The sequence below is a fragment of the Ictidomys tridecemlineatus genome, chromosome 14 (genome assembly GCF_052094955.1).
Source record: "Ictidomys tridecemlineatus isolate mIctTri1 chromosome 14, mIctTri1.hap1, whole genome shotgun sequence".
In the NCBI taxonomy this organism is placed as follows: domain Eukaryota; kingdom Metazoa; phylum Chordata; class Mammalia; order Rodentia; family Sciuridae; genus Ictidomys; species Ictidomys tridecemlineatus.
Window position 1 is genome coordinate 58,463,817 of NC_135490.1, and position 26,096 is coordinate 58,489,912.

Below are 26,096 nucleotides of genomic sequence, written 5' to 3' on the forward strand. Positions count from 1 at the left end.
AGAGACAAATGAGTGTATGCAATGGATGAGATCAGCAGAAATCTCTGACCTCGAGAATGGTTCTTAGATACGTCTTTGGAGACACCCACGAGGGAAGGCAGCATAAGGAATCTACCACAGTTGGTACTGTGTCAACAGTCATAGAATTATGGTACTGTATCTGCTTATTTTCCATGCCACTCCTCCATAGGAGTAGCCTGGCAAGTGATAACTCTCAACAGAGACACAGAAAACTGGATGTCAGTATGAACCAAGGAGACAAATATCAAGGTTCCAAGGCCAATATGAGACAGAAACTCCAACTTGCCTCCACCCACAGAATTTATAGAAAGGATAAAGGAGAACCTATTCCATGGTTCACAGATTCCTCAACGAGGTCAAGAATGTAGAAAGGGTGGGAGAAAAGAGTCTGCAGGGAGACCAGGGAGTTTCCATGGAAAGTGCTATTGCTCTGCCCTGAATCCCTGGTTTCCAAGAGGCTACCTAGAGAACTGTGCTGGGTAGAGTGCCTACATGTCTGAGGCAGCTCAGGAATACTGCAGGCTGAGGTCCAGCTCCCTTGGCCCATCTTCCCAGGAGAGTGGAGGAGAGCTGCTGAGCTACCAAAGCTGGTGGGGGTGACAGGTGAGCACATCTCACAGGTACATGTCGGGGGTCTTGGTCCTCCTAATAAGTTCTGAGAGAGGCAAGGAGACCTCCAGAGAAGAAAAGCTGGGTGTGTTCTGCAGGATGCCAGTAGCAGGGAGGGTTTCCCATGTGACTACCCAGAGCAGAAATGCAGCTTTCTGGAAAGGAAAACTATAAAAGCTAGAAGTCCAACAAAGAAACTCCAAGGACTAGGAAAATGATCCAGAATGGGAAAAGTGCACTCTTATCATCTGCCAGGCCCTCCTGAGGATATCAGCTTTAACCACCTGGTAGATTTGGAGGACATGAAGCTACCTATCCAGGTAAGAAAGGCCCCATTCTCCCCACCTCTCCTCACTGCAACTCTGGCTGGCTCCACCAAGCAGCTGCTGAGGGAGAAAGAAGAGCATCAAGGAGTGAACAGAGAGCAAAAAGTCCACAGCAGGCTTCCAGTATGACAGGGATCTGATCTGGGAAATGCAAGAAGATACAATGAGGCCTGCTTGAAGCTTGGATTCTACATGGGACTGAATATTACATTTACTAAATTTGAAACTGTGCTTGCAATTTAAAGTGATCATAATATTGTCATTCCTAAGAGAGAAAACAAAAGCAGGAGATCAGCTAGAGTTGGAAATTAACTCTAGAGCGATGAATTAACTTCCTTAATAAGGTTTTAAAGGGACAAAATTAAAAACACAAAGAATGTGGGTTGATCTTATTGCACGCATCATGTTTGCTAATAATACTGGCCATGAAAAAAAAAACAAATAAAATGTCTAAAAGGGAAATGAGTAAACTAAAGAGTCAATGCTTACATGAAACCTAGATGAGAGAGACATAAATAGCAACAGAATCCACTGTTTAACATTTACAAAGGAGAAAGATGCTGGTTGTGCTAGGTCTCTGCAGCTATGATAAAATACCTGAGATAAAGCAATCTAGAGGGAGGAAAGATTTGGTTTGGCTTATTTATTTCATAGGTTTCAGTCTAAGTCACTTGGGCCCACCATTTTGGACCTGTGGCAAGACAGAACATCACAGCAGGAACATGTAGTGGAGTAAAACTGATCACCACTTGTTGATCAGGAGGCAAACAAGGGTGGAGTTCCAATATCCCCTTCAAGGATATCCCTTCAATGACCTAACTTAATTCCACTATACTCCACCTTCTAAACATTCCATTACCTCCCAATAATACCACTGGAGAGGGACAAAGACTTCAACACATGAGCTTTTAGGGGACACAAGTTCCACAACACTGGTTCTGATACACATGCTCAGGGCCTGTGCTGTAATGGTGTGGTAAAATATGAATAGCTAGAGCAAGAGTTATAGAAATCAGATGTTCAGATTTGGATACATGTTCAGACATTTACCATCCATATGACCTTATGCAAGTCACTGACATTCTCGGTAAATCACTTACCTCTCTCTAAAATGGTAATCATACCTAGGGTAACATATTGTGTTGTGGACATTTTAAATAAGAGAATACATGGAGAGTGTTTCTTTATGCCTAGCACAGAGGACGTACTGATTAATGACAGTGAGGAGGGTTCCCACTACCCTGAGGGACAGAGGAAGCTAAGCAGGCTTTCTCACGTTATAGACGATCTATCCCTCAAGGCTTTGTTGACTGTAATTCCAAGATTGCTAAGCAACCTAATGATTCTAATTCCGTTTTCAAGCTAACTTGATCATTGGGAGTAAATACCTGGAACAATGAACATGAGGAATCCTGTGACCAACAAATCAGCTTTTTTTTTTTAATTGATTTTTTTTTTCAGCTTTTCTTATAAACATGAATCTCCTATTTAAATCAACACCCTTCAGGGGCTGAGGTTGTAGCTCAGTGGTAGCGTGCTCACCTAGCACGTGTGAGGCCCTGGGTTCGATCCTCAGCACCACATAAAAATAAATAAATAAAGTACAGGTATTATGTCCAACTACAACTAAAAAATAAATATTAAAAAAAATCAATACCATTCAGTTCATTAAGGTCTGATAGATTCTTGGTGAACTAAAAAAAAAACTGACTAGACATAGAGGGATGAGGATTCTGCCAGAGGACTGACCCTTGAGAGGCCCTATATGAACAGCTGGGCTCTCCTCCTACCTCCCTCTCTTTAATTATACATGATGACACCAAGACACTGAGAAATCCCAAAGAATCCTCGGAAACAAAGAAAGCCTCCTACTACATTTGCTATTTTTTGTTCTAAATGAATCTCATGACTCTCCAAAAACTAGAAATGCATATATAGTATAGATAACAACACTACCATTCAGGGGAACTTTACAACCAAAACACCTTGTTCACTTACACGCCCTTATCACCTGTCACTCTAATGCTGATCTCTGTTGACTTGCTGGTGACATTTCATGACTGAATCCACTCTCCCCTCTTATATCCACAACCTCTTTTATAAACCCTTCCTCACAACTCATGTCCTTCAAGAAGTCTTCCCCAATACTACGAGCCCTTTCTGGTTGAGGGTGTAGCTCAGTGGTAGGCAGATTACATGCTTTATATGCACAAGGCTCTCGTTTCTATATCCAATATCCCCATTCCCGGCCCCATCCCCCAAAAAAACTAATGTATTCACTTGTGACCACTTAATTTTTCTTTCAAGCAATTGTCAAGAAGCTAAATCCTTGCATTTCTCAAATGGCTCAAAGAAGACCCAATACTTGATATATTTCACCAATTAAGTTCTTTATTGCCACCAGATATATATTCATATTAAGTAAATAAATCATCTTAAGGAAGAAGAAAGACAAACTAGGTTACAAAGGTGACAAACAAAAGATGTTCTGGTTGACAGAAGCTCTGCGATCACATAATCCTTGGAGTTTCCTTTTCTCTTAATTAGGTCAGCTTTTAATACCATAATCATTCTTTCTGCCTTTTCCTTTTCAATCCTGCTGCACCAGAGTCCCACTGCAGTTTAAGTGACCTACTTAATAAAAAGTTTGGCGTCCTCAGACAGAAAACTGGGTTGGTTCCTCTACTGCCAACTGCTATGCAATCTTGGCACATTCCCTAGCCTCTCAGAGCTGCAGTCTTCTTTTCTTTACAGAGAAGAGGTTCGATTCCTTTATGGCTGTAAGTATCTATGAATATTTTCTGAGACCCTATTCCACACAAAGCACTGTGCTTGAAATTAGGGTGGGAGGAGGTATGAATATAAATCGATATTGCTCCATCATCTCTTAGGAAAGAGAAGGCCCCTACAGGACAAAACCAAATGCCACAGTTACTTTGTTTATCATCCCCATTCCTGATTCTCTATTCCATGATTGGAATTGTGCATGGCATATAGATGTTCAACTCAATGACATACACACCTTATGGGTGTTTAGAGAAGACAGACTTCCATCTTAAGTCAAGAATGGTTCAAAGATTTCTAAAAGGTTGTTCAACTTTCACTCCTCCCCAACATTATCTTCTAATTGGAACCAAAATCATAAGCCAGTATTCAAGTTTCTCCATGCTCTGGTTTCAATATATCCTTCAATCCTTATCTTTTCCTTTTATAGAACTATGCTGAAGCCAACCTCCTTGTTATACCTCAGCTCCTACTCTTCACTCCTTCCTCCATATCCCATTTATGCTGTTCTTCGTAATGAAATGTCTTCCAAACCTAACATGGTCCAATTCCATTATCTCTCAGGGTAATTTCAAATTTCTCCATATCTGTATGGAGGGGTGTGTGTGTGTGTGTGTGTGTGAGAGAGAGAGAGAGAGAGAGAGAGAGAGAGAGAATAGATCATTTTTTTAATTTTGGTGCTGGAGATTAAACCCAGGCCTTCATGCATGCTAAGCACATGCTCTACACAGAGATACACCCTCAACCCCTCTCCTAGTTTATGAAAGAGACCTTAGAAAGCGTTTCTTAATCCCTCCAATCATGTGCTCCCTCCTGCCTCTGAAACCCCAAAAGATTTGTCGACATTTCCCTTGTGGTACATATAACGACTGGCTCTGCAGTACATCTGGGCCATATCTTTGCCTCAAGAGAATAATCTTTAACATCAAAAATTATATTATTCACCTGCTTTGCCAAACAAATAAAGGATAGTCACTAGATTAGTCTGACAGGACAAATATAAAAGGACACTTTAGGATATAGAAAGTAGATAAACAATGGCACCAAGTTAGGAACATTTGTAACTTATGACTAAAATGGTGACTACTATCCCACTCTCAATAACCTCAAAAAAAAAAAAATATATATATATATATAAACAAATTTAACCAAGGTTGTAAAGAAAGCCCTCAACAATGAAAACTATAGAATGCTGAAGAAAGAAATTGAAGACCTTGGAAGATGGAAAATCTCCTATGTTCTTGTATAGGTAGAATTGATATCATCAAAATGATCATACTACCAAAAGCAATATAGAGATTCAATACAATCTTCATCAAAATACCAATGACATTCTCCACAGAACTAGCAAAAACAGTCCTACAATTCATTTGGAAGAATAAAAGTCCCAGAATAGCCAAAACAGTCCTTGGCAAGAAGAGCAATGTTGGAGGTATCACAACACTGGACTTCAAATTATACTTCAGAGCTGCAGTAACAAAAACAGCATGGTATTAGCACTAAAACAGACATGAAGGCCAAGAGAATAGAAAAGAAGATACAAAGACAAATCCATATAGATACAGGTATTTGACACTTAGCAAAGGTACTAAAAACATACATTGGAGAAGAGATAGCCTTTTGAACCAGTGGTGCTGAAGAAACAGAAGAAGAATGAAACTTGACCTCTATTTCTCATCCTTCACAAAACTCAACTCAAAGTGGATCAAAGACCTGGGGATTAGTCCAAAAAACTCTGCAACTGCTAGATAGATGAAAGTGTAGTCCCAACACTCCAACTACGGCACAGACACTGACTTCTTAACAAGACTTCTAAAGTGCCCAGAAATAAAACTTAGAAATAATAGTGGGATGGGATCAAATTAAAAAGCTTCTGCACAGCAACGCATAGAGCAAACAGAATGGGAGCAGATCTTTGCCACTGAATCCTCAGACGGGAATAATATCCAGAATGTTTTAAAAAAACTACAAAAGCTTAAACTAAAAAACAAAAAACAAACAGCAATTATTAAATGGGCAAAAGAACTAAACATATACTTCTCAAAAGAAAAAATACAAATGGCCAACAAATATATGAAAAAATGTCCAATATCTCTAGTAATCAGGGAAATGCAAATCAAAAATACACTGAAGGGATGGGAATATAGCACAGTTGGTAGAGTGCTCGCCTCAAATGCACAAGGCCCTAGGTTCAATCAATTTTTTGGTACCACCAAAACAAAAAAGTCTATTGAGATTTCATCTCACTCCAATCAGAATGGTAATTATCAAGAATATGAATAATAACAAATGCTGGTGAGGATGTGGGAGAAAAGCTATACTTATATATTGTTGGTGGGACTGTAAATTAGCACTACCACTCTAGAAACCAGTCTGGGGATTCTTAAAAAAAAACTAGGAATGGAACTACCATATGACCCAGCTATCCCACTTCTTGCTATACATCATAAAGATATAAAATCAGCATACTACAGTGATACAGCCACATCAGTGTTTATAATAGCACAATTCACATTAGCCAAGTTATGAAACCAGCCCAGATGCCTGTCAACAGAAGAATGGATAAACAAAATGTGGTATATATATATATATATGCACAATGGAGTTTTACTCAGTCATAAGAATGAATAAACTGGAGAACATTGTGCTAAGTGAAATAAGCCAATCCCCCAAACCCAAAGGCTGAATGTTCTCTCTCATATGTGGATGCTAAGAAAAAATAGGAGAGGTAAGGAGGAAAAAATAGAAGTTCACTGCATTGGGCAAAGAGGAATGAAGGAAAGGGAGGGGAATGGGAATAGGAGAGACAGTAGAATGACTTGGACATAACTTTCTTATGTTCCTATATGAATAAATGACCAGTGTAATTCCACATCATATACAACCACAAGAATGGGATCCTATTTAGAATGAATTGTATTCCACGTATGTATGTCAAAATACATTCTACTGTCATGTATGTCATTCTACTGTCATATATATATAATGTCATGTATATTCTGAAAGTTTATATATAAATTTTCAAAAAGTGAAAACAATAAGCTAGACACAGAAAGTCAAGGGTCAATTGTTTTTCTCATATGTGGAAGCTGGAAAAAAAACGGGAGGTAAGAGGTTTCATGAAAATAGAAGAGAGATCAGGAGTAGATCAATGGGATTGAGGGAGAAGGAAGAGGGATGTGAAAAAGAAAGACCAGTTAAATAAATAGAAGAAAGATCAGTAGAATCCTAGAAAGGGAGCAGGCAGAGGGAGGAAGAGAAGGAAAGGTGAAGTACTAGGGACTGACTTGGACAACTTAAATTCCATGTTTGTATAATTATGCCAGAAATAACCCAATATTATGTATAACTGTAGGAACTAATAAAAAAATCAAAATAACTAAAAAGGGCGAGGAATATAGCTCAGTGGTAGAATGCCCTTGGGTTCCATCCCCAAAATTGCAAAAAGAAAAAAATGTATAAAATTACCTCCAGGCTATGTGTCTAAGGTATATCTCAAACATAAATAAATTTTATGTTTAGATCTGGGTTTCATCCCCAAAATAATAATTATGTACATACAAATATTCCAAAATCCAAGAAAATACAAAATCTGAAACACTTCAGATAAGAGATATTTAGGCTGTACTTGGAATTTCTCTGGATTTTTAAGTATCTGGAATTTCCCTGAATGCTCACCTATAACAGAACACTGCTCTGTAGCCCTGACCAACCAGTGGGGCATACCTACCACCCCTAATGAACCCATTTTCTGTTTTATTTAAGCTGTTGTTAGGCAGAACACTGAGAATAACAGTTCTACCTTTCCAGAGCCAGCAGCAGACACACACATATATATACATTCATACCTACTCTAAAACAGACTTCCTTTCATTGACTTCGTAACTGAAGCAATTAGCTTCACATGCATTTGGCCAATTGGTCTCCCTGGCCTCCACCTCTCATCACCAAGAAACTCTGCTGGTATCCTGCAAACTACATCTACTAGGGTTTGGTTGCCCTTCAAGCCCAGCATGACAAATAATCAGCCTCAAGAACTCTTGAAAGGTGACACTGAATAATCTTTTTATTTTTATTTCTGATTAATCTGACGTCAAATAAACGAAGAACACGATTCTTGGCTTAAGTACAATTAAAAATCTGTCACTGTAATCAAAACCTGGCTTTCATCACAAGTGACACTTTGAAGTCATGTCAGTGTATATGCAATACCCAATCCCCTGATAACAAATGTAATACGCACAAAACTTAACAGTGAAAAGGTGAGGGAAAAAAAAATCTCTCTTCTCCTCCATAAATACCAACTAGTCTGGACAAACACTTCTTTGCTGATCAGATTTCCTTGAAGTTTATATTTGCTAAATGCTCGCTCAGGCCTTCCACAGAGGAAACCAGGTGTACCGCAGTGTCTTCAAGGGGAGCTCCTCCCCCTCTTCCACAGGAAACATGCAGTAACTCAGTTTTGGAGTGAGGTAGCAGCAGGCAAAGGAAGAAAGACAGAAGCCCCACTTACCATAGAAGAGGAACGCTTTGGTCATGGGATGGTGCCAGTAAGTCCGGTTGATGGTGAAGAAACAGGCATCTGCTCCACACTGGCCCAGCCGTCCAGTTTCCCCGGTCAGTGGGGACCACCAGAGCATGATGGGGTAGCTGTCGATTTCCAGTTTTCTCTTCCTAATCAAGGACAGTGCGTCTTTCTGAAGGAATGGATTGAGATGTTCAGGCTCTTCCTCCAATTTTTTACGTCCATCTTGCAAATTGGAATTTTCAAACGTCTTCCTTTCAAATTTTCCTAGCTCAACCACGACCTAAGAATGAAGGCAATTATTACCAGAGTCACATTATTTAACTTTCAACAGCATATCTCACTCATCTTGATGATTTAGCCTCCTACGAGTTTTCTATTGTTGCTGTAACAAATGTGCATGAACTTAATAATTCAAAACAGCACACACTTATTATTACACAGTTCTGAAGGTCAGAAATTTGAAATGAGACTCACTGGGCTAAAATCAAGGGGCCAGTAGGCCTTTATTCTTTTTTGGAGATTGGGAGAATCAGTTTCTTGCCTTTTCTCTCTCTTGGAGGCAGCCCACAGTTCTGGACTCAAGGCCGCCTTCCTGCTTCTTCAAAGCCAGCAGCAGTGAAGACTGTGGCTCTTTTGACAATATTTCTCCGTCTAACGAGAGCCAGGAAAGACTGTACTCTTAATGATTCATGTGATTACACTGGGCCTCCATGGATGATTCAGGATAATCTCCTGTTTTAGTCGATATCATGCTGCCTTACCAGAACACCTGAGATTGAGTAATTCACAAAGAATTGAGATGTATTTCTTACAGTTCTGGAGGCTATGAAGTACAAAGTCAAGGGGTCCCTGAGCAGGAAAGGAAGACACGCTTATGCTTTGATCAGGAACCACACCAGGGACAATTAACTGACTTCCACCATAAGGCACGCATCTGCCCTCATGACGTAATCACCTCTTAAAGTTCCCACCTCTCAATCCTGTTGCATTGAGGACCAAGTTCCCAACGTGTGAACTCTGAGAGATATTCACACCAAAGCATTTCCATACCTCAAGGTATATCACATTAATCCCATATGCAAAGTCTTTTTTGCCAGGTGAGTGACATATTCACAGGTTCCAGGCATATGGGGCATGAAAAGAGCCTCTAAAATAATAATTTTACTAAACACTTAGACCCATTTCCTTGCTATTTCATCAGCATATATAGCGTCTAGCACATTTAGTACCTTGAAAACTATAATAGGGTTTTTACCTGTTTACACTAATGATGACATTCCAGGGAAAAAGAGTTGTAAACTACCAGCGGATTACCTTTATTACAATTAAAGAAGTCATAACATGAGAGTTATATTTTTAATAATACCTACTATTGCACTGACACCATGAAGTATAACAACAAAACTTCCTGGAATCTGCGTTATCAACACAGTAAACCATTAAGGACTGGATCTCCACTCCCTTCCACATAAAACCGCATTTTTACCTACATCAAGATTGTCTAAGTCAGAGTCACTGGACAGCCAGGCCATCAGAAACAGTAATCTGGAGGTGGTGAGATTGAAACTGAGGACCAATTGTTCTCCAAAATTTTTCACATTTTAAGATTTAATGCTAATATGGCCCTACAAAAATATTATCAAAAGGGTTATTTTACAGTAATTTAAACATCAATGATCAGGCTATCAAGCACATAAAGCAGTTAAAAGAAGGCACATTTACATTTTTCCTGCAGTCAGCCCTCTGTATATGCAAGTTCCACATTTATAGAGTCAACCAACTCCAAATGAAAAGAAAAATTTGCATCTGTACTGAACATGTATAGACTTTTTTCCCTTGAATTATTCCCTAAACAATAAAGCATAACAACCATTCACATAATTTTTATACTGTGTTGGGTATTATAAACAATCTGAGGTGACTAAAGTATACAGAAGAAAATGTATGAGTTATATACAAATAGCACACCATTTTAAATAAGGGATATGGGGATCTGCCAATTTTGGTATCCACAGAGGGTCCTGGAACCAATCTTCTGTGGAAACCACTGGATGACTATGTTAATTCCTCCACAGCCAGCCACAGAGGCATTTCCTGTGTGGCCATCAGGCCCCACCAGCCAAGGATGGTTTCTTTTTTATTTTCTTGTTACTCCTATCACTGGTCACTGATGAGTGACATGGAGTCTGCAAGTCTCTGGAAAGGGCCTATAAATTTCATTAGATTCTCAAAGGTATCTAAGGCCAACTGAAAGTAAGAATCACAAATTGAAAGTCAAACAACGAGCACTCCAAAAGGAGTAAGGAATTCTATTAGCTTTTAAAAAATCATATGAGGGGCTGGGATTGTAGTTCAGTGGTAGAGCGCTTGCCTAGCATGTGTGAGGATCTGGGTTCAATCCTCAGCACCACATAAAAACGAATAAATAAAATAAATGTATTGTGTCTATATACAACTAAAACTGTTTTAAAAAATCATATGATACCAAAGTCCACATTAAAATAGCAAAACGATCCCTGAAAACTAAAGCCTAACCCTTGCCAATAGCTTTCTCAGCAATTTTGTAATCGAATAATGTAGCTCTTCCCCAGCAGCTTGATGGAACAGAATTGACTTATAACTCCACACTATCTTTTCATTTAACTTTCTCTTGCAAATGTACAATCAGTAACCTAAAAGAAAAAAAACATGTCTTTTAAAAAGCCATGGGATAGGGCTAGGAATGTAGTTCAGCAGTAGTGCACTTACTTAGCATGTGCAAGAACATGGGTTCAATCCCCGGTATATGTGTATAAATATATATACATAATTTATATATTATTATTTGTATTATTATTTATGTATACATATGTACACACACGCACACACACATACACACACACACACACACATATATATATATATATTTGTTTATAGTCAGGCCCAGATATCATTATCAGGTGATAGGAAATATGGGGGGACAGAAAAACATATTTAAAAAAGCTATAAGGATAAAAATCAGCCAGATCCATAATCTAGAACTCAAAAGGAAAGATAACCCAGTTTCTTCAACAAACCTGTGACATGCCATAAAATGTGGGATAAAAGAAATTTGCAAAAGAAAAAATACAAAGCACAAAACCTGAAATACACCAACCAAATGTAATATGTGAAATTTGTTTACTCCATATTCAAAACAATCTATTATTTTTAAATAAATTTTTAAAAATTGGGGGAGGGAATTTTAACATGCCTAGGATACAGAGGATATTAAGTAGTTATTATTAATTTTATTCAATGAGAGAACAGTAATATGGATACACGAATTTTTTGAGGGGAGACAAGCAAGGAAGACAAGCAAGTGTTTCCTCAAAGACAAGCAAGGAAGCAGTCAAGCATTTCCTCTGTCCAGAATCCGAGTCTGGCTGTAGAGTGTCTGCCAAAGTGCTTTCAAAATCTTTATCTCATTCTATGCTGACTAGAAGTAGGATCTCGCAGAGTCAAAAAGCCCAAGGAACACCTATTTCCAGGGATTGAACTCAAGGGCACTCAACCACTGAGCCACGTCTCCAGCCCTATTTTGTATTTTATTTAGAGACAGGATCTCACTGAGTTGCTTAGCACTTTGCCATTGCTGATGCTGGCTCTGAACTCGCAATCCTCCTATCTTAGCCTCCTGAGCTGTGATTACAAGCATGTGCCACCATCCCCAGCTGTTATGTGAAATTTTTAAAAGTCCCTATCTTTCAGTGATTAAAACCAACATATGTCTAGGTGAAATACTATTATGTCTGAGATTTGCTTTAAAATATTTTAAATGCATTCATTTAGTTGCATCAAAAAGTCATTTTCAAAAATTTACAAAATATAGTTAAACAAAAATGGATAACAATGTCTAAGATGAATGATTTCCTCCAGAGAATGACAATGTTTTAGTTTAACTGTAGGTAAACCTAACATTTTAGAGTTTAGATTATTATTAGTTAAATAATATAGTTTATATATCTGTAATGGGCTGAATTGTGTACCCAACAATTCATATGTTGAAGTCCTAAGCCTCAGTACCGTAGAATATGACTAATATTTGTATATAGAGAAGTATATTTGGATACAGACAAGCACAGAGGAAGGACAAACGAAGACCCCCTCCTTTAAGGCAATGTGGCAGACTAAGAAGAAACAACTCACCAATACTTTAGACTTGAATTCCCCAACCTCCAGAATTGTGAGAAAATTAATTTCTCTTGTTGAAGCTAACCATCGTAAGGTACTTTATTATGACGTCCATGACATGACTGTGTTTGTTTATCCTTCCTTTACCCTATTCATGTAGCAAATTATTTCATCTGCCTACTCTCCAGACCAATAAAAACAGGGATGGTTCTGAATACATAGGCATTTTATAAAAGTATCCCATGTGCCAGGAAAGACTGAGGAATAACCCAAACCATGCTATTAGTGGCAAAACCCAAACTGATCCAGACTAAGGTTTAGCTCCAGTGTTCATACCATTTCTGATGCTCCGGAACTGAGAGAGGACATGAACATCAAATATATGGTGGCAATTTATTCTGACACCAAAAGGAGAACTCTTACCTTAGGTACTCCTCATAACTGAGAAAAGAGCCACAATAAGATCAAAGCTCTCTTATAACTTTCTGTAGAAAGGAGCAGAAAAAACCAGCCCCTCCTACAGAGCAGTTCCTAGAGACAAGCAAAGAAGACAAGCAAGTGTTTCCTCAAAGACAAGCAAGGAAGCAGTCAAGTGTTTCCTCTGTCCAGAATCCGAGTCAGGCTATAGAGTATCTGCCAAAGTGCTTTCCAAATCTTTATCTCATTCTATGCTGATTAGGAGAAGTAGGATCTCGCCGAGTCAAAAAGCCCAAGGAACACCTATTTCCATTGGTCCCATACCTGAAAGACTGACATCCACAGATAATCTGTCAAAGTCTCTTGCAGGCTCAAATGGACAGAATATATCTACACTGAGAGCCATATTTTTACCATCACTGGACAATTTTTTATTTCGATTTTAAATCAGTGAACAGAGTTTAGAATGACTGTAGGAAATAAATCAAATATGTCAAGAAATGTATTAATGCAGCTGTTTGTATTCTGCATTTACTTTAGGACACAGAATATCTTTCATATACTCTTTATAGAAGAGTCCTTGCTTCTTCAAGAATGCCATCTTTCAGAAGTGATCAGGACCTATCATCCCAGCTACCAAAAAATGTGGGGCAGGAGGATCACAAGCTTGAGGCCAAACTGGGCAATTTAGTGAGGGCCTGTCTTAAAGTAAAATAAAAAGAGCTGGGATACAGCTCAGTGGTAGAGCACTTCTAGCATGGGGGAGCCTCTAGGTTCAACCCCTAGTACCACAAAAAAAAAAAAAAAAAAAAGAAGAAGCAGATAGAAAACTTTGAGAAAGTTATTCAACTTTGACCCAATGAGACAGTCTGAACTTGGCCTAAACCAGGATCATACAAGAGTCACACTCTGATCTCAATCTCCATGATTTTGTTTCTGCCTGACATATCTGTTGGCTATACCCATTCACTCAACCTCAACTCCACATGATTAAATTAAAAAAAAAAAAAAAGTGTTTTTCCTGCCTTAGACAGTAGCAATCACCTGATCCTGAAAGATTAAGCAAAAAGTAACATACTTGGAATCCTGTGAGAACAGAGCTGGGGATATAGAGGAGATGGCAAAGGCTCAGTAATGAATCCACATTACACAACTCAAATTCCTGGTACCTGGAGTGTGACGAGCAGAAAGACAGTAGCTGTCATGCACAGGCAAGATGCCAAAACCTTCCTCCTCTGAATCCGCACCATGCTGCCCTGCCCTGGGTGACTGACAGAGGGCTAGCCCAGTTAACAGGTGTTCTCGCGGCAGCCCAGAGCCCGAGACAGCTTCACATGGAGGAACCATCTGGGTGCCAATTTCTTGCACTGTCATTCCTGCTGGGACCTGGTCTCCATGAAGGACTGAGATCTGAGGTTTTGAGCGAGCCTGGCTTGGCATCGAGAGCAAACAGCATGCAGTCTTCTTAAGCTATCATCAGAGCAGCTGGAGATTCTTCAGACAAGAAGACATCAAACAATTCTGTAACAGACAAATGGATAATCTTTTAGTCACAGTGCACAAGATTTAATAAATGTAGTCTTACAGGTTTATCATGTACAAGCACTAATGTTTCAGACTAAAAGGAATCTTGGAGATCATGTAGTCCTAATACCTCATTCACAGACAGGGAAATGGAGACCAGAGTAGTGAAGTGGTTCACCTAAGGTCACCTAGCCCATTAGAAGAGCATGTCAAACCTACAATCAGGTCCCAAATCTAAAATTCTCTTTCACTTAATTTTCTATGGCATAAGAGGACCGAATTCCAGAAGCCATTTATGTGAAGTTACTTCCTTATATTGAGGTTTCAAAGGAATAAAGAAGTAGAACAGAAAGTACCAGGACAAGAGGTTAGGAGGATAGCTCAGTGGTAGAGCACTTGACTAGCCTACATGAGGCCCTGAGTTCAATCACTCCCTACCACTACAGAGTGGGGAAAAAAGGAAAGAAAGTATCAGGACTATGTACCCACTCTGGTTAAAAATTAGAAAAAAAAAATATTGGTCAGCTTCAATCAAAAATGAATAATAATTGACTAGGGTGTTGGTCAGTGGTAAAGTGCTTGCCTGGCATGCAAGAGGTCCTGGGTTTAATCCCCAACACTGGACAAAGAAAATTTATAATGGATAATCATCAACTGCCCCAGTATACCCCAAGAAAACCAACTTCAGTGAAAACATAAAGAAACCTGATTATCAATTTATTTTGTTAATTCTTGTATGGCAAGTGTAATAAAACAGTGCGCTGTTTGAGCAATATGACTCTGGTTTCATCTATCTCAATGGATGATCTTTTTGAAAAGTTTTAAGAAGAAACTACATGGTTCCAAAAGATTGTCTCTTATTCCCAAGATTCCATGAGTTCCACATCTTAGCAAATGGCCTTGTGCAGGGATCAGCTTTCAGAAGATGGGCAGTATTGCTTCACAGTGCTCCAAGGCCTGACCCTAACTCAGAGCCACAGGTCTCTAGGAGAGTGTTAAAGATATGACTACAACTATAAAAATGATACAGAACTCTGGTTAAAGACCTAGGTCTAAAAAGTGAGCTCTTCTCTCATCTTGATTTACTTTTAAGCCCAGGATACTTTTCTTCCTCAATAACACAATGACTCACTGAAAGTCCATTTTTCTTCTTTCATCCATGGGAATTCTCAAAATAGAGAGAGTACGAAAACAGACTCTAGAGTCAGCCTGCAAGAATTCAAATCTCAACTCCCAGCTGGCATAATGCAGGTGCACCATAAATTTAAATATTATTATGATTTTTATTAGATGGAAGTGAAGCTGAATTCTCAATGTCACTGTCTCATCAGCTGGAACTTCTTAAGGAGATATGAACACGAAAAGGAGACTGCTCATGTTTATTGAACAACCTATTATGGGCAAGGCCTTTCCTAAGTATGCAGCATTTATAAGCCAAAAACAACTGCATGAAGTAGCAACTACTATCCTTAGTTTTGAAGGTGAGAATATTAAATTTGAAGGCAGCAAGGTAAATTGCTCAAGACAATGACTTCATAACTTTGATAAATACTACAACCAGAGAAGAGTCTGGTTTTGTACTGGGGATTCAACCCAGAGGCACTTAACCACAACCCTTTTTATTTTTTAATTTTGAGATAATGTTTCACTAAGCCACATGGGGCCTTCCTAAGTTGCTGAGGCTGGTCTCAAACTTGAGATCCTCCTGTCTCAACCTCCTGAGTCACTGGGATTACAGGCCTTTGCCACTGTACATGACTCTTCTATTTTTTTTAACCATTAATACTATAAAATTCCTACCAGATAATGCTAACATTACAGCTATCTACCTGAACCACAGGAGGGAAAAAACAAATAAACAACAACAAAAAAAAACTACATAGAATAGTTGTTGGCTAGTATGTTAGAGAAAACAAAACAAAATCTACCAGGAACCTGTAAAGCTCCTTACCTTCTATTCAGTAGATGATAGTAGATATTAGCTACATCAAATGTGAAGCTGGCTATTTGGGTTCTAATTCTGGTTGTATCACTTATACATAATATAATTTGGCCAAGTTATTAAGCCTCAGTTTTATTAATAATAAACAATAAAAGTTAATTATCATTGTTTCTTTCCTTTGCATAACAGAAAAATTATCAAATTTTCTACTTAGGGGCTGGGGATGTGGCTCAAGCGGTAGCGTGCTTGCCTGGCACGCGTGCAGCCCGGGTTCTATCCTCAGCACCACATACAAAGAAAGATGTTGTGTCTGCCGAAAACTAAAAAATAAATATTAAAATTCTCTCTCTTTCTCTCTCTCTCTCTTAAAAAAAAATTTCTACTTAGGTGCAAAAGCAATTTATTATAATTAATGCACCCAGATTAGAAAGTAAAACAATATTATAAGCTTAAAAGGGAATAAAATTATATCACTCTCAAAAGTTTTAGGTCTGTCAGTCCACTCAATCTTCTAACCATTTTGTAAGCTAGACAAGGAGGTATTGTATTCCCAGTTCCAACAAATAAGTAAACTGATCTTCAGCAAGTTTAAGTGATTTGCCTGGATCATAGGGTTTTTTTGTTTGTTTGTTAGTTTGTTTTGTTTTTTTGTTTTTAAGGCAGAAGTGGGTCTAGAAATCAGGTCACTTGACTCCAAGATCAATGGAAAGGAAAGATATGGGAAAAACAATGAAAGTTTGTCATGAATACAAAACAAGTCAGGGACAAAGGAAAACAAAGAATGGAGAGAGAACTTGAGGACAGATTTGGGAATGTTTTTACAGCTACCAGACAGCTCAGGTCAGTTGTGGGGTCTTTATAAGGCTGTATAAAGAAAATTCTGCAATGGAAGAATTTAAGGCTACAAATTCCCTTGCATCTGGAAAAATCTCAACTTAGGTTATATTCCTGAAGCTAGAGTAGTGAGATCTCAGGGACCAAGCAGTGGTTAAATACCCACCACTAAAGAACAGATCCCAGTACTGTGATTTATAGTATGCAGCCATCAACCAAATCTCAGGGTACATTTGTAGCAGTAACAATCAATCTAATATATCGTATTAATCACCCAAGGCCCATCATCAAGTCAGCAGTCTCCCAGCTTGTGTGACAGATGGGCTTTGCAGAGAGCATGATGAAGACCACCAATCTCCAACTCCATGGAACTCCAAGAGCAAAGTGTCCTTCTGCCTAGCATTGCCTGGAAAATAAACCTCAAAGTCTTCTAAGAGAATGCCCCCAAAATATTTTTTTTTCTGGTACAGAGCAATGTGTTTGTTCAATCACAGAACATCACATCTGAAATGGACTCTCACTAACCAACTCTCTTGACCCTAGAAGCTGAGCTTCTGTAATGTACTGCCCCGGGGCTGGCCATCTTCTGCCCAGAGTGGGGTTTGGAGCTAAGGGCAACTGCCTCATGCTCCTGCAAGTGCTATTCCACCAAAACCAGCAGCACCGTCACCCTAAAATAGATCCAAATTTCCCACTTTGTTTTGAATTAAGAGAGACAGAAGAAAGACTGAGTATCTCAAAGAAAATTAGCAGTCTGAGAGTGCCAGCTCCAAATTGTGGCTGTGCAGGGCCAGAATTGGAACAAAGAGATGATTCTACCCTGTGCCTGAGAGTGAAAAATGAGAAGCCAAGCCTAGTGATGCGCTTGATACGTGAGATTTCCAGCCCTGACAGCCTGTGTCCCTCTCTGCTCCCTCTCCCTATTGGCAGGAAAGAGGTGAGGCAGAAGGCAGGGAGCTCTGGGAAGCCTCCTCTACTCAGTTCTTTCTCATCTAGCAACTGGAAGTCAATTGTTTTAATAAACAACCCTCTTAACTGAGATAAATATAATACCAGGAAGGGCTTTCAGAGGGGATGCAACTAATTATCAAACTTAAATTATTCCTAATAAGATATCATTACTCCAGTAAGTTTGACTCTCCCAGGAGGTGTTGTCACTCTATAACATAAATCTCCAGGACATCCCTTAAATGGTGGCTTAGAAAGAGATGAGACTGTAGACTGGTGGGAGGATGTCTAAGGACCCGTATTAGTCTGATTTCCATTGCTGTGACAAAATACCTGAGAAAAACAATCTTAAAAGAGGAAATATTTATTTTGGCTCATGGTTTTAGAGATTTCGGTCCATGGTCAATTGGCCCCATTCCTGGGGGCCTGTGCAAAGCAGAACACCATGGCAGAAGGGTGTGGTAAAGCAAAGCTGCTCACCCCATAATAGCCAAGAAGCAGTAAGAGATAGAAAGATAGGAGCAGGAGCAAGATATACCCTTCTAGGACATGCCTCCAGTGACCTACTTCCTCCAATTAGGCCCCCACCTCCTACAGTTTCCATCATCTCTCAATAGTCCATTCAATTATGAATGCATTAATGGATTACTACATTGATAAGATCAGAGCCCTAATTCACTTCCCAAAAACCCCAAGTCTGAACATTGCTATACTGTAGATCAATCCTTCAACATATGAGCCTTTGAGGTACGTTCTAAATATAAACCATAAAGGACTTTGGACCACTCTTCAGGCACATGCAATACCTCCTTTCAACTATCTCTCATTAACACTCCTCACTCATTACTACCTGGTTACTCCCAAGACCCAATAACCAATGTTCTTCCTAGTCTGACCTTCATGCATTCTCCATTCAGCTATAAAGAGATTAGGTATATCGCCTCTGATTGACATCCTTCAGTGGCTTCCCAAAGATCTCAAGGTAGATATCAAACTCTGTAAGCTTAAAAGCTAGAGGATGTGCATCCCGCCCTACACCTCTTGCTTCTTTTCCTGATGTCCTCCTCACACATTCTGCCCCAGCTATTCCTAGAATGCAGAGCTTCCTCTTCTGTGCCCTCTCTAGCGTGCCTGAATCTCTTTCACTTTTCCAGCCATTCCCCAAGACTCTCAAGGTTACCTAAAATGGAATATACCCTCCCAAGACCAAGTCAGCTTATAGATCCATATCATCCTGTGCATTCTTTCTATCACAACAATGGAGAGAAGGCAGGAAGCTGGAGGATCTTAGGAAACTTTCTGAAGCTGCTTCATTGGGTGCATAAAAAAACAATTGTGACATGAAACAGTTGGTCTATTGTTTAATTTGAAGACTTCTTTAATACCTGTCACTGTCCCTAGAGCATCTAATGACCACAGTGTAATGATTCCAATTTTGACATTTACCCAATTTTATCAACATTTATTTCCATGGTTGTTAATGGACTTCTGATCTTGCTAGGCAATTATTTTTATATAAAGAAGGCTGAGGGTTAAAGATTTCTACTTGGGAAAGTTATCTTATGCAACCAAGTACACATTTCAGACAAGACTAACAGAGACTAGGAAGGGAGAAAGGAGCACTGGCAGCCTAGTGAATCAAGATGGACAATTAAAGGGGTGGGGAGGTGTCCGGGCATGCCCTTAGATTCCAGATACACATTTCAGTGTTAATAATACAGCCACCACTGATATAAAGCCCCAGCAAAAAAGCACAGTTAAAAGGGGTGATTGGGGCACAAGACAAGGAGGCATCATCTTTGATTTGTTTATTTAGGGTCTCACAAAGTGACCCAGGCTGGCTTTGAACTTGCAATCCCCCAAGGCAAGAATTCTTCATCTTTGTTTTTCCTATAAGGTCTTCTTAGTAACTATTCATTCTTTAAAAAGAACTTATAGATTTTTTTGTGTGTGTGTGACAATTTTCCTACTTGGCAGATATGAAGAAAAATATCTCATCTACTTTTAGCAATTTACATAATCATGAAGGAGGAGCTGGTTAAATAACACAGAATGTGGCTAACATTTCACATGTCTATAAACAATAGCTGTACCAGGCAATCTTCTGAAGTTTCTTGCCAAAAACAAGCTCTCTATTCCCATGAATAGTGTCCAGGTGCAAAAATTCTCCAGAGAAGAAAGTTTAAGTTAGTAAAATGATAATCATCAAGACAATTTGAATAATCACAAACTAGAATTTCAAGAAATATAAAACAAAAAATATTTGTATATAACAAGTTTAGGATTGTTCATTTTCCTCCCTCCTGCACTGGGGATCAAATCCAGGGCCTTAAGCATGCTTAGCAAGCACTCTACTACTAAGATACATCCCCAGCCCCATTTTCCTTTTTAGTAATTCAACATTACCTTTTGAAAACTAAAATTGTATCCTCAAAAAAAAAAAAAGTATCTGAAACACATTATAAATAAAGATAAACTTTTTTTTTAATTGAGAGAGTTTTTTTTTTTAAGTTGCTGATGATCACACTAAATTGCTAAGCTGGCCTTGAACTTGTAACCCTCCTGCCTCAGCCTCCTGAGTCACTAAAATTACAGGCATATACTATCACTACACCTAGCTTAATTTTTCTTAATTTTTCAAAAACCCTTGTCCAGGAACGTTAGAACATTTTTATTGTAGAATGCTGATAGTTGAGTAAGATTCTACATTTCTTGCTGAAATCAACTCTTTACATTCCAAATAAAAAGTATTTAAATATAGGTTGGAAATGTCTGCATACTGAGCAATATTTATACATACATGAATAACATCAATGTTTATGCAAACTATTTTCTTTTTCTTTATTTCCTAAATTTAACCAGGTTGAATTATTTTTTCAAAAAATGATCTGTTGGTAAGATATAACTTGAAAACACACTACTTTTTTCCTCCTTGAAGAATAAAAGATAAGCAACACAGTAACAGTTGATGCTGTATGTTTAATTCACTGTTGCACACTGCCACCTAACAGGAAGCTAGCAAATGAAGAGTTATTGTAGCCATTTCAAAATATGCACAAACCTTAATGATCACCTAATGCTACAACTTTGCCTCTGGTTTAGAGGCAGGAGGAGAAAGTTCTAAAACTAAGGCTAGGATGCTGTCTATATTGGTGGCTTGGAAACTTTAGTGTGCTAATACCTGGACTGCTTATTCAATGCAGATGGCCAGGCCCCACCTGAAAGACCTCTGTTGGAGACCATGGTGGACAGTAGGAAAACAAGGCCCTAGTATGCAGAGTGAAATCACCAACAAGCCCACAATTGGTCATAAGCTTCTGCAGAAGGGAGGATCTCATTTGAGAGAAGGGAGGATGTATGAAGGCATTGAGGTCCTGACAACCGATTATCCTTATTCAAAATTGTACCCAACCAGAGTTGCATGTATTCTACAAATAAAATGAACAATCCAAGTCACCTCAAGCATAGAATATTCTACCCAACATTTCTGGGTACTGTGGCAGTAAGTGGGAGTAACCTGTTGGAGCTTCAATGTTAAGAAATACAGTAGTTTGCCATAGCATTTCCTAAGTATTAAAGAATTATTAAAAGATCCCAAGACTGGTGTGGTGGTGAATGCTTGTAATCCCAGCCCTTTGGGAGGCTGAGGCAGGAGGATCTCAAGTTTGAGGACTGCTTGGGCGATTTAGCATGACTCTGTCTCAAAATAAAAAATAAAAATAAAAAAGGACAGGGGATGTAGCTGAGTAGTAAAGCAACCCTGGATTCAAATCCCAGTATGGGTGGTGGAAGGATCTCAAGGAAATGTCTTAAAATCACAGCAGTATTCTATGTCTTACATAAAAATATAGAAAATAGCTCTAAGGGAGCTAACTGGGTACAAAAACACCTTTCAAAATGGCTTGCACGTGGAAAACCAAAGCCTGCAGTCTGGGGGCTCTCCTAAGGTATTCTCTGTAATATATACACAAGAATCTCCACAGCTGGAAAGTCAGGATTGCTGCTAGTTCCGCACGAAATTCTAGCAACAAGTGATTCTCAGTGAAGACCCAAGTGCACTGAAGCAATGCACAATACACTAGCAAAGTTAGGGGAAGCAGATGATGGCAGGCAGGGGGAGGAACGCGAGGTCCCCGGCGCCAGAGGCGCAGCGAGCGCAGCAGCAGAACCGCGCGCTCCTCCTCTGGGCTCCCGGTTATACCCACCGCCTGTCATCAGCCTCCCACTTGTGCCATCTCAGCAGCCGGATCAGCTTAAAATCTCAGGCCGTGGCTCTGCAAAGATCTGCCCGAGGTTTCTGTTCTCACACAGACGGAGACTCTTTTAGCGCACAACTCGGTCTCCTAACACTCATACCCTTCTTGGCAGAGAGAGATTCTCTTCAACTGTGGCTCCAGCAGGCGCGTCCCAGTTTCCAAAGGCAACAGAGAAGTCTCTTTTCTGTTCTCTACATCACGCCCCTGCCCCCACCAGGCTATTACCCAAACTAGAGAAGACCCACAGCTCCACACTCACCTCGCCCAGCGGAGGAGGACGGCTAAACGGATGACCGCAGGCTGCTTTTCACTTTCAGTTTGCGCCCCCTCTTGGCCTGGGGGAAGACCGGGAAAGGTTGCCGGAACGGGCTGCGTTGAGGATGCGAGATCCTGGATCCAGGTTTTCACTAATGCCTTACGGCGGGGAGTGGGGGGGGGGGGTGCTGGCTTCAGAGAACACGGATCCTCTCCTCTCTGGGGCGTCCCAGCGCAATCCGCCCTAGGACTCAGTTCTTCTTGAGAGTTTTGCAAAGTTCTTCATGAAAGCCTTCTAAAAAGGAAGGCTCCCGAGGCCCTCTTAAGTCACAGAAAAACTCTTCTTAAACTACACAAGTACTAAAGTTCAAAGTTAGCTATTTAGGAAAATTGTGAGTCTTTTTTTTTTTTTTTTTTTTTTTTTTTGCTAATCCAATTCTGAGATCCTTTGATCAGTTTCCTGGGTGTTTGGTAGAGTGAACTCTAGTAGGATCGTTTAGTTTGGTATTGCTGGTTGGTGTAGACTAAATGTTTGTGTCCTAGTGCGGTGGTGTGGGGAGGGGAACCATAAGGGATGTGATTTGGTCAGGAGGGCAGAGTCTGACAGAGATGGCAGGGGGGTCCTACCATCACCTGAGGAAATCTACCTGAGCTTCCATCTTGAACTGCCCAGTCTCCAAGTCGTCCCTTCAGTTGCTTATAAGGCACCCAGTCGAAGGTATTTTGTTATAGCAGCCACATGGACTACAATACTGCTAAAGGAAAACTGATACTGAGAATCCAATCCAGATAAACCAATTAAAAATATTTTGCCTTAGTCCAGGTGGTGATCAACCTAAGGACATAATTTAAGACTTTGGAGAGAGCTGAAGCTGTTAATGGAGCTCTAGGCTAGAAGCCTGACATGGGGGATTACAATGAATCAACCCCCTTCCCCACCCCCAGCCCACCCCACCCCCCCAAAAAAAGAAAGAAAGAAAAGGTGATGGTGAAAAGCAGGAAAATAACTTTAATCAACATGGCCATATTTGGAAGGCAAAGTAAGATCCAGCATTTCAGCCCTTTGTGTGGATAAATGAGCTTTAGATTCAAATACAGGAAGAATTGGAACAGGGGAAAGGGTACACATAATTAAGCCGACTTGATCCAACTGTGGTCTGATTGATCATTATTTCAGTTCTGGTTCTGGGAGTAGCTCTGGAGAAGTCCTTATTGCTTGTGGGTATAAGAGGCAATTTCCACTTGCAGTTCCCAATGTTTATCAACCAGACTTGTGATCATGGAAAGGGGTAATTCAGTTCCCATGAAGTTATTACTTCTGTTTAGGAGGGCAGTCACTGCAAATCTTGGGTGCAGCTGCAGGACCCAGATATGCTGTCCTAGGTCTGCCTTATCCTAGTCCTGACCCTGCAGAGCTCCCATGCCAAGCACCTCAATTAACTTCTCTGCAAAAATGGTTAGCTAATAATACTGTCCACTTCTAGAAAAATCAAACTCAAAAGATTGAAAATTGAGTATATTAAAAGTAATGAGTTCTAGGGGTTGGAGGTGGTAGGGCATGTGCATAGAATATGCAAGACCCTGGATTCAATCCCGAGAAACAAAATGAAAAAAGTAAGAAATTCTGTTCATGAAAGACACCATTAGAAAGTGGGAAAATGATAGATAAGAGATACTTCTGTATTCGTTTTTCATCACTATTACCAAACTATCTGATATGAACAACTTAAAGGAGGAAATATTTGTTTTGGCTTAGTTTCAGAAGTTTCACCCCATGGTCAGCCAGTTCTATAGCTCTGAGCCTGAGGTGAGACAGAACATCATGGCAGAAGGGTGGTAGAAGAAAGCTGCTCATCTCATGGCAGCCAGGAAGGGAGAGTGGGGGGCGGTGGTACACAAGACATAATCCCTAAGAGCACATCCTGGATGACCCACTTCCTCTAGTCATGCCCCACCTGCCAGCAGTTGCTACCACCTCCCAGTAGTCCATTCAGCTATCACAGGATTAATCCACTGATAAGGATAGTCTCTCAGGATTCCATCACATCCTCAAAATCCTAACCCTGGATATTGCTGCAGTGGGTACCAGGTCTTCAATTCATGAGCCTTGGGGAGACATTCCAGATGCATAACATTTTCAATAGATAGTATCTAACAAAGAGTTAATACTCAGAACATGTCAAGAATTCCTACAACACAATAAGAAAGACAAGCAATCAAGGAGGAGGAGGGGGGAGAGAAAGAAAGAGAGAGAGAAAGAGAGAAAGAAAAGCAATCAAAAAAATATAGCACTTCACCAAAAAGGAATCTAAATAGCCAGTAAGTATGTGAAAAGATGCTTAACTTCTTTATTCATCAAGGAAATGCAAGTGAGCACAATAAAGTACTACTAACACCCACCAAAATGGTTACGAATTTTAAAATTGATCATACCAAGTGAAGGAAAAGCTGTGGAGCACATGGAGCAAGAAACTAAGAAACTCAAGAATTATTGGTGGAGGAATAATTGTGACAGCCACTTTGGAAAACTGCCTATTGATATCTACTAGACCTAAATGTATACATGCTTTATGACCCAGAAATTCCCATAAAATATGCCTAATACATGTATATGAATCAAAAGACACGTATAAAGACACTAGGCAATAAAATATACCTTAACAAATTTAAAGTAATAGATATCACATAAAGCAAACTTTCAGACAACAATGGAATTAAACAAGAAATCAATAACTGGAAGAACTCCAAATATGTGGAGATTAAACAGCACTCTTCTATATAATACATGGGTCAGAGAAGAAAACTCAAGCCAGCTTTGTGACAAGGTTGGCTGCAAAGTGTGACAGAAATAACAGGGTGCCAATTCCAAGCCTAAGCCTAAATGTCCTTGCATAACTCAACTTCTGTAGCTTGGTATTCTACCTAGCCCCATAAGAATATCCCCAAAATAACTAGCTGAAAAATAGCTCACTATTTTGCCCCTGGCAAAAACCTACCAATTCTAAGGCATATGAGGGCACTCTAGATCAAGCAGCTACAGGCCTTTCCACCAGCTGATTGATTGATCTCAAGACTGCAGATTCTTGAGCAAGTCCAAGGTCAGCAGAACCACCCACCTGACTTTAAAAAAAAAAAAAAGTGAGCAATAATAAATGCTTACTGTTTTAAACCTCTGAGTTTTAGAGTGCTTAGTCTGTTTTCTTTTTCTGACAGAATACTTCAGACTGAATAATTTCTAAAAAAAAAAAAAAAAAAAAAAACCATTAGTTTATTCAGCTCACATCTGGTGACTGGGAAGGTCACGGTATGATATCTGCTGAGGGTGTTCTTGCTGCATCAAAATTAACCAATAATCCCTCATGAACTCATCTAACTCTGATTACTTCTCAAAAGCTCTACCTCCAAATATCATCAACATATGAATTTAAGGGTTAAGTGTCTAACACATGAATTCTTAGGAAAGACAGTCAAATCTGATATAGTGACATATTCATACATAT

General features: G+C 39.5%; 1 protein-coding gene across 3 annotated transcripts in view; it reads right to left on the reverse strand.

Annotated features, from left to right (window-relative positions):
- Pofut3 (protein O-fucosyltransferase 3) overlaps nt 1-22,691 on the reverse strand; it is a 106,724-nt gene extending 84,033 nt beyond the window's left edge. For 2 of the 3 annotated variants that reach the window (XM_013365076.4, XM_040269013.2), the window contains exons 1-3: nt 22,601-22,691; nt 14,007-14,358; nt 8,254-8,548 (exon numbers count right to left, since the gene is read on the reverse strand). In XM_013365076.4, the coding sequence (XP_013220530.3) occupies nt 8,254-8,548; nt 14,007-14,087 (376 nt within the window). In that variant the 5' untranslated portion in view covers nt 14,088-14,358; nt 22,601-22,691. The other variant, XM_040269001.2, reaches the window with a different exon arrangement.
- Between the last annotated feature and the right edge of the window lie 3,405 nt (nt 22,692-26,096).